Source organism: Molothrus ater, chromosome 2 (assembly GCF_012460135.2).
Source record: "Molothrus ater isolate BHLD 08-10-18 breed brown headed cowbird chromosome 2, BPBGC_Mater_1.1, whole genome shotgun sequence".
NCBI classification, from domain to species: domain Eukaryota; kingdom Metazoa; phylum Chordata; class Aves; order Passeriformes; family Icteridae; genus Molothrus; species Molothrus ater.
Window position 1 is genome coordinate 65,055,951 of NC_050479.2, and position 10,029 is coordinate 65,065,979.

General features: G+C 39.8%; 1 protein-coding gene across 1 annotated transcript; it reads right to left on the bottom strand.

Moving 5' to 3' along the window:
• Nucleotides 1–322: 322 nt before the first annotated feature.
• NHLRC3 (NHL repeat containing 3) lies at nt 323–9,934 on the bottom strand. Its single transcript, XM_036389073.1, has 7 exons — nt 9,849–9,934; nt 8,672–8,821; nt 7,640–7,787; nt 6,933–7,133; nt 5,683–5,774; nt 3,704–3,816; nt 323–3,223 (listed from the first exon to the last, which is right to left on the bottom strand). The coding sequence occupies exons 1-7, from the start codon at nt 9,894–9,896 to the stop codon at nt 2,995–2,997; spliced, it is 981 nt and encodes a 326-aa protein (XP_036244966.1). The 5' UTR covers nt 9,897–9,934; the 3' UTR covers nt 323–2,994.
• Between the last annotated feature and the right edge of the window lie 95 nt (nt 9,935–10,029).

The following is a 10,029-nucleotide window of genomic DNA, read 5'->3' on the forward strand; positions in this document are numbered from 1 at the left end:
AAAAGCTGGTACAGGTTACCTGAAATTAGATTTCTGAACAGTTTTAGCAATCACCTTAGGTTCCTCTCTCATCTAGTTAACACTGCAGTATGTTACTTTTTTTCTTGTGCAAGTATTTCTAATCCATAGAAAATCCTTCTAGGTCTTCTAAAAACAAGACAGATTGCTCAGTAAATTTTTCTGAAAATAAAACCTGATTTGGTATAAGAAGTGTTTTGTTAGTTTCTTTTTCATTTCCCAATTAGCATCATAAGGGTATACAGTTTAAATGCTTTTTTAAACTTGGCACTTATGTAACTCATCATTCCATTTTACTAATTACTCAGAGTGAAACATATGAGAGATATTTATGTCTCTGTGTTGATACATAAATCAGAATGCAAAAGAGATTGGCCACAGAAATAGTGATGTATAAAGATAACATGGAATTTTAGATTACATTTAAATCTTGCTACCAGAAATTATTAAATACCTTATTTAAGTGCCGAGGGCCCTGTATTTGGAAGAGCAATCCATTGCAATGGAGTGTATTTATATTAGTACAGAAATAAAACACCCAAGAGTGTTTTAATGCAAATCTCTCAATTTATTTTATCAAATTCCCCTGCTATGCATTTCTTCAGAAATCAGTTTCAAGGCAATGCATAAGAAAACATTCAGAAAATTAGCAAGTTAGTGCACAAAATCATTTTCTCAGTCTAGTCATAAACACAGAGATAAAATAGAGTCTAAGCATCTCATAATTATTAATAATAATCATCCCTTGACCCTTGTTATCACAGATACCCAAATGCCTAGTGGCTAGGCACATTTTGGCACCTTGATCTATTTCAGTAAAGCCACACAAAACTGGATGGATGCTACCCATTTCTTGGAGCCAAAAGCTCATGAAAAACAGCTGAGAGCAGATCCATGCAGCAAGCAGAAACTTGGACAAGTAAGTTATTTGTCAACATCCAAAAGTGCACGACATTGCTTAACTGAACACAAAAAGATGTTCCTAGAGAGCTTGGAGTTCTATTTTCAAATGGATGTGACAAAGGAAAAATAAATAAGGAGAGGATGTAGTGAAGAAAGATGGGTATGCCTATGACCCCCTACACACCAAGATATGCTCAAATCATGATTTTATAATAAAATTTTATAAAATAAACCCACCTTGTGTAGACAACAAATAGCTAAATTGCACACAGAGCAGAGATCCCTGAGCTAGTCAAAAACTAGTTAGAAAAGCCACACAACACACTGTGTGGACATACTCACATTGGTCTAGAGGAAGTACTGCTACTTTTTCAGCAAATAAACATTGCTTACTAGCTCCCATTCAAGACCACATGAGTGATGGACCATATTGGCTAGTGTATAACCTTAAAGTTCTGCTTCTAAGGCTTGAGTGAGAGCAGCCCCAGGTAGGATCTGGTCTTATTGTTGTGGATGTAGCCAACAACAAAGCTTTCACATTTAGTGCATTAATCTCACATAGTGCTGAAATCAGGCAGTCAGGCTCCGTAGCTGAGTTACTTTTCAGAGAAAATATGAATCTGAATTTTCTGAACAGCTTTTCCATCTGCTGACTCACAAGTTTGGGATCATAGGTTGAAACCTACCAAATTAAGTAGCATTTGCTTTTGACAATATTCACTGAAGTAGGTATTTCCCATCAGTACAATTCCATTTTCATATTCCCTTTCTAAGAAAGTAGAAAAAACAACCTCTCTTAGCTGGTAATTAGTATTAAAATAATCCACACAGTAGAATAAATGTGTGGAAACAGCAAAAATCCTCTCATGTTTTTCCAAGAGCTAGAAAATATGGAATGTGGATCCACAGTTTTACCATGGTAATCAGTTATACACGGTTTCATTTCTGCCATGCCATTTTCCCCATCTCATTTTTCCCATACCTGGTTCCCTCTATGCTATAAAGTGAACTTAAAATCTTGTAGCAACATGCAAACAAAGGAGAACCACTTTGTTCTGGGAATAGAGAAGCAGGTTTTTTAGGACAGAGCTTAGAGACATCTGCTATAATATAGTGTAAGAAACTTAACTCTACACATTAACGAAGCTGATGAAGTCTGAGTTCTGGAAATAAATGAAACCAGATGCTTTGCTGTTAACTGACAGAGCTTCAATTAAATCAGAAGAAAATCATATGTCTCCCAGTCCCTACTGCTGATTAAGACTTTCATAGCAAATTGCAATTTGTTTTTCTTGAGGAACTTACACAACTTGAACCTCAATATGTTCTACTATGAAATCTTATGGAACTGAAAACTCATGCTGATATAAATCAAATAAGGTTAAGAACTAATTTAGTTAAGAATCAGTACTTGGGTGCTGTGGAGATACTTTTAATTTAGTTTGAAGTGTCTAATATCAATTTAGCTCAAGCTTATTACAGACTTTATGGCTTTAGCTAGAGCTGAAAAGAGATTTCAATACTTATGTCATTAACCACCTAAGGCAGATGCCAGTACTGACACCAATATCCAGCAGCATTTAATTTAACATTGTGACACATCCTTATATTCTCTCTTGGACAGTATCAGCACAACCATTCAGAAAACAAAGTGCAGAAACATTGCAATGAAGTGCTCTTCTCTCAGGAAATAATTTATAGAACTTCTTTTAGACATTTCTGACCATTTAACAACAAACACAGTCTAAGCAGAGCCCCAGGTTGGCTCTATACATTTAACATGAACAGTTGTGTTTATAAAGTTTTATGTAATAAAATTAAAATGCTTATCATTTTATGACTGGAACATAAGTAAAAGTCACAATACAATTACTTAAACAAGTAACAGCTCAACACCAAGTATTTCTCCAGAACTCCAGAACAGCTAGGCCAGAGTCTTAGTTTGACAGTTCTGGGAGCACTTGTGCAGTTCTGTGTTTGTCTAAGGAAACACAATCCAAAAAGAACTCAAGGAAATGAGGTCATAGGTCTTAGATGTCACACAGCTTGTGCCACAGCAGTTGTGGGAAACCATCAGCGTAAGGGTACATATTTTTGTACTTGCTGGGCTCCAATCTCTGCAACATAGACTGCTCCACTCCTCATGTCTACATCCACAAGGTGTGGTTTGGTTTCATCAGCCAGCTGGACGCTGTGGACTATGGCACAGTCCCCAATGGAGCCGACTGGAGGTGCTGCCAAGATTGCCAACCGGTTGATATTCAGCTGAGCTACAATCAGGTATTTGTAATCGGCAGTAAATCTGTGAAAGATAAACATATTTTTGAACTATGAACTCCATGTGGCACCTCATTTTAACACAAACAAAATCTCTTTAACAATCACGATTTTGAAGGCTACGACCAAAACAAAATGCAATGTAACATTGGGAATTAAGTTGTAAGCCTTGCTCTTCATATGGCTGCTTACTGAGACACATGCTACAGAAAACTTGTTCAAGAAAATATTTCTTCCTGTAAAAGCTGCAACAGAGTAATATTAATAACATAACAACTTTAAAGTGAATCTCCCAATCCTGCACTCAAATCTACAGGGCTTGCTATAAAGCCAGGATTTCCCTGTCAAGATGCAACTGTGCAGATCTTTGCACACGTTAGGAACCCAGCACCTTATTTCACTGGTTAACTCCTTGTCAGCAGGCATAAATATCAACATTTTAATTCACCAGTAAGAGTACACCTTATTTACATAATTGTGTGCTTCTAGAACTGTTCAGCAATACCTGACAGAATAGGGTCCATCTTCTGAAAAACAGCCATTCCAAGACCCAAGCCATTCTCCTGTGACTTTATCAAAAACTTGGATTCTCTTGTTGCCTCTGTCTGCAACCCATACCTATCAAAAAGAAAAGTCATGGCTGTCAACAAAGAGAACAAATTAAATGCATTTGTTTCCTATGAGAGCAAAGTTCCCTGTAGTAAAAATGGAAGACTGTACCCTGGAAGAATGCATACCTTCCCATTCAAAACTAAATCAATAGATCAGACTGCCAGATATAAACCAAAACTGACCTACAAGTTAACAAACAGAAATTATTTTATTCTACTTTAACAGAGAAATCAGCCCCTTCTCTTTTTTTGTAGCTATATGACATATTTGGTAGGATTTTTATCCCTACAATGAGGACATATTTCCACCTATTAAATTCAGAAGATCTGTCTAAAGGTCTGTCACCTGCATTTTTTTCCAATGGTAGTCTCATTTCATGATTGTGATCTGCAAACACTCCTGACATGCCTAATACTACTACAAATATTTAGCCATTTAAACACTTAGAGCATGTTTAGCTGGTTTTGTCTAACCAGTTTTGTCTCTGTCCCACCCTGTGTTAACTGGGTTCACAAACATTGCAAGCTAGCAATACCACTAGACAGTTCCAATGAAGGCATTTTTTTGTACAACAATCATTGAAGTTTTAGCTGTTGACAAGTCATAAGTCTGGTAAGTAAACTTCATGACTTTTCTGGGGTATCACCAAAAAGGAAGCAGTAAACATAAACTTAGACCTTTCATCACTGTTTTTAAATGAAGCACTATTAAAGCATTGTCTTAGATTTCTTATGAATAAACAATTAATTCTCAACTTAAAATGATGGTCCACACTATGTTGGCAGTAAAATCATAGCTTATCCCAGTCACTGTCTTTGAATGAATAAACTCACGGTTATCCTGCAGCATAAAGTGACCATGCTCCTCCTCTTTTTTCTCCCACTCTGCCAGTTTTGGCAGAGAATTGCTTTTTATATACACTTCTTATTCTGATTCAGACAGCATCAGCAGAATTAGCTTCAACCAGTGGTATTTTAGTGAAGCAATCTTATTTTCCCTGAAACAGATTAGGAAATGACTGCATAACTCCTCTCTAGGACCAGAAGACCAAAAGCCAGACTTACAATTAATGCCTGGCAGAAGCAGACTCTTGGAATGCCTTGAGCTGCATGTAAAAGAGAATAATGTCCACAACCTAGCTAGAGCCTCACTATCACCTAAAGGTTATTTGGAATTTCAAAATATGAAATTAAAGTCCCTTGAAGTGTAGCAACTGAGGGTAATGGACCATCACTTTGTCATCTAGCAGGATTGTCTTTAATAAACACACTTGAGTATTTCTGTGCTTCTTCTGTGAGCAAGTTTTAGGATCAACTACACAGCCAGCCAGCAGGAGAGAGAAAGAAACCACAAAAAACCAAAAAGAGCAGAGCCGATGTTTCTAGCTCTTATCATTCATCCCACACATTCACTGCCCAGTTTTCTGGGTTTTACATCAAAGCACAGATATTTATGGCTGGACTTAATCCTTTGGTATGTACTTTCCCATGGGAGAAGAGCTGTTAATCAAGGTCAGGATGGCCCGAGCAGGCTGCTGCTTCTACATGAAGAAACAAAAGTGCTTTTATTTACTACAGAACATGCTTCTCCCGTAGTCTCACAATGGCAACCTGCAGGAAGAACACTCTGTTGTTGCACGGACACTGACAGTGTAAGTGGTCAGGATCCTGGTGTTAACGTTGGAGGCAGCTGCTTCCACAGAACCTGCACTATGAAACATCAGCTCAGGACTATCACACCGAAAACTGTAACCCCACAAAGTGACACAGATCACAACAGTTTAAACAAAAAACAAATATGCTTTGTTTTGTTCAAATACATATAAACAAGTCTGCTGGAAGATGAAATAAAAAAATTTCCTCAATTCTTTACCCGTCCAAAAGCATCCACTGTTACACTGTGAGGAATCTTGAACTGACCAATGCCACTCCCATTTGATCCAGTCAGCCATAACTCTTTGTAGTCTGAACAGTGAGCCCCATGAAAAATAAAAGTAAAAAAATCACAGTGAGAAAACAACAAATAAACCAGTTTTTAAGTCAATCTCTTGCAAAGTTACTTTGGATAGTTTGTAAAAGGTGAGATTTCTAAACTGTTTAAACACAGTACTCCCAATACATAAATCTCAGAGAAAACATGACTACTACAGTGATGACTGGATTGTTATTAGTGGTTTCATGATTATGGTTACAAAAATGTAGCCAGTAATACACAAGAGCCATAATCCAAGGTTCTGTTAAACACTGAATTAAAAAAAATACAAAAAGGTAAAAAAATAAGTTGGCCAATTAGGCTATTCATTTATTTCCTAAATTGATTTTTAAAACTTGTTACTTGGAAGTTTTCACTTTTAACAATTTACCATTTTGCAAACTAAGTAATAGGAAAGTATCTGCTTTTTGATAGGAAAATGGAGAAACAGTAGCTCCTCCACTTATTCCACCTGTGGACATGTGCAGACTCTTTAGTCACTGCCCTAATGGAGGAGTATGAGCAAGCTAATTAGAATCACAGAACAATTTAAGTATAAAAGTCCTCCAGACACTGCCTGGTCCAACCTGCTCCTCAAAGCAGGACTAGCCTTGATAAAAAATCCAACTCTTAAGCTAGATCAAGTTGCCCATAACTCATCAGTTTTTGAGCATCTACCGGAATGGAGAGTGCAAACCATCTTTGGATGACCCTGTCATACACTGACTACCCTTCCTCTGAATGCTTTCTAACAAAAATCAAACAGAAATTCACCCCTCTTGAATCTTTTGCTCTGTGTTCCTCATTCTTCACTGTATATCTCAAAACAAATGTGCCTCTGTCTTCTCTATGGCCTCCTTTTAGTGACTAAAGACAGTAATAAGAATCCCCCTTAGCTTTCTTTCTTGGAGACTGAATGTCCTGGGGTAACCAGGACACTGAACAAAGTCACTCTCTCAGCCTCTTCTCATGAATGACTAGGAGATTTCTCCTGAAGTAGCAAGCAGTAAAACAGGTTCTGATTCAATAAGGTCTTCAAGCTAAAGTTAAATGACAGTTCTGCCCAGTACTCGCCTAAAAATATTCCCAAGCCATGTTATTTAAAATCCAGTTTCAGTGGTCAACTACTGCAAGAGTTCCTTTTTCCATACCATCTGATAGTTTGAGCAATCTGTTGTTCATTCCTCCGTCTCCATCAACAACATAGATTTCTCCAGTTTCCTCCACAAAGATATCTGCTGGTTGATCAAATTGCAGGGGAATCAAACTTGAACCAGCATTACCAGGTGTGCCCAAGACCTGCATAAGTTTACCCAAAGGGCTATATTGTTTCACCGTGTGTCCGTATTTCCCTGAATCAAGGAAAAAACAAAGTGCAAAAGCATCTTAACAAAACAAAATATAAGTATTAAAACTGACTGCAAAGATTGAAGATCTGATACTCAAAAGTAAGTGATATTAATATGTTTTAAATCCAACAGACAAAATTCTATAATAAATTCTAAAATTCTATATGACAGTGGGTTAGTAAATCCACAGGCTGTGACACTATTCATCCACTATATTAGGATCACTAAACCTAGGTCTAGCCAGGCTAAACTTCTGTCTATCAGGGTTTTTTTTTCCTGATATTTCTGGGTGGTAGGGAGGAGTGCTGACCAAGCTCAGCAGCTCTAAGCAGACACACAGCACCACTCATGAAACTTCAGACTATTTTGTGCAGCAGATGAGAAGTTTGTTCATATCAAGTAAAGCACAAATCTATCTCAGAATTGCTTGAGAGACTTAAGTAAGTTTTTTAAAACAATATTACATTTTCTTCCCCTCTGAATATTTCTCATATCACCACGATGCATACCTGTTCCAACATCTGTGATCCATATTGAACTTCCTATTGCAGTGTTCCATACAAAGATACCATGAGGCATTTCAACTGTATCATTCCAGGAATGAAGAAAATAGCCTTCTTCTGAGAATACAAGTACCTTTGGCACATTGTCTCCCCGCTGAAAAGGTAAAAAAAGTTCTAAAGAAAACATATTAAGTAAGTAATCTTACAGTTTAAAATTCCTTTTTGTGAAGTTTTTGCAATGTTTCATGAATTGAAAGAATCTCCTGACATGATTGTCTGCTGGAACTCTTTTTCCAGCTAGAAAAGGAAAAAGAGATATGGGTCTAAATTTAGTATGAAAAACCTTCCAGTCAGTCTAGACTGTCACATCACATTGAGTCCAGCCTTCAGAGCAGCCAAGTGCCTGCAACTATTCTGGTCTTCAGCTTGAATTGTGATTTTGTGTTCCTGCTGAAAAGTATGCCCAATGTAATGGGCATGAGAAACTGCAACAGTGCTTATCAGCTGCATGGCACTCAAATACTCATACTGTGCTTTACACGACATTCCCACCATATCCCATGGAGACAATGTCTTATCCATGGCCTAGAGATACTCACACATGGATCTGGGTAGAGGAAATAATTTACCTCCAAGTACTCTAACTGGTTGAAAGAGCTGTGTGGTTTTGATTTCATGGGACAAGGCCTCAAAGAATGGAAGATTCAGTTGCCCGAGAATCACATTTTATCTTACAGCTGAGGGAACAAGCTGCTGTAACTCAGTTAAGTTGGAGCATGCATTCATACCACAGAAATGTAAAGCTTTAAAAAAACCCCACAAACAAATGTTGTGCCAGAACTGCCAGAAAAAATAGATATAGCAGAGACAGCTCTGTTTATATTTTCTCTGAGTTTGACAGGATCATTATTCATACATATATAAATATCTAAATATATGTAAATAAACATACACATATATATCCTAATCTTAACCAGATGCTTTAAAGGCAAAAAGCCACAAAAACAACACAGAGAGAAATATGGTATTTCCACTCACTTGTCCTACATAGACCAAACCATGAAGAGAGTCAACAGCAACACAAAATGTTTGGCCAGTGAAGTATTCTGGAGCTTTAGGCCAGCCTATGTCCAGCTTGTACATCGGTTGCTCTCCCTTCCAATGAGAGGAGTTCTTTGCTTTTAAAACCTGAGAATACAAAATAAATATATAGTAGTTAAATTCCATTGAGGGTGGGATCAAAGGAAAGAGCAGCTGAAAGTAAAAGCATCATAAATTCATTTACTCAATTTAAATTAACAAGACAGATAAATAGAAGCAGGCTTGCAGCCAGGGGTTTGGAAAGCTTCAACAATCTGAAAATTAGCTAATCAACTCCTTTGGACTGGGGAACTCTGGAATTAGAAGGCAAAACACACACCCTGAAATTTCTTACACCACAGCTGCTGTTAATATCTGTGAATCACTCTCCAAAATGAGAAAGATAGTACAGAAGGTTCCAAATGCACCAGATTCAGTAGCTACTTCAAGATGTGAAAATAAGAAAAAAATACAGGTTAAGAATGAAAACGACACCTTGGAAATGGAGAAGTGTAAAATGCCAGGAAAAGTCAGATTCGGGTCAACGTATACATTTTAAACAATAACAGAAATAAACAATCTTCCACCTTCTTGTTCTATTTTCCAGCAGAACAGGGGAAGTAAGCACTGAAGCAGAGCACTCAGCACAGAGCTAAGAAGTAACGCGGCTGACCCTGAAGGCCCAGGGCCACCTGACACTTGTGCCCCTCGCCCTGCCGGGGCCAGGGGACAGACACACTGATGGCACATTGCTGCGGACGGACAGGCCGGGCTAACACGAAGGAAACCCACGAGCCGTCAAGCAAGGAGAACGCCTGCCAGCATCCAGCGGGAAGTCAGTCACCCACAAACCCCCTTCTCCCCGCTGGGGCGCAGCACGCCGCCAGGAACCCCGGGAAGGGGCCGTCCCGCGCAGGCACTACCTCGGCGGTGCTGCGAAGCCGCCCAGTGCCGCAGCCTCCACCCGGAGCCCACAAGCCACAGGCGGCGCGGAAGCCACCGAGAGCGGGCGGGTCCCGGGGCGTCCCCGCACCTCCGCCCCGGGCGCGCCCCTCGCAGCGGCCCCGCCGGGCCCTCCCCGCTGCCCACCCTAACCGGAGGCCCTGGCACGAAGCCCCGGGCGGCCGCCGCGCACCTGGGAGCCGCCGAGCAGGGCCAGCACCGCCAGCAGCGTCCCGGCCATGGCAGCCCCGGCTCCGCCACCGCTCCCGCCTCCTGGGGGCAGGGCCGGTTGCCATGGCAGCCACGTGGCCGTCGCCCCTCCCACATGGCCTCGGCGGCCGCTGCTCCCCGCGCCGTGCCGGGACCGGGACCGG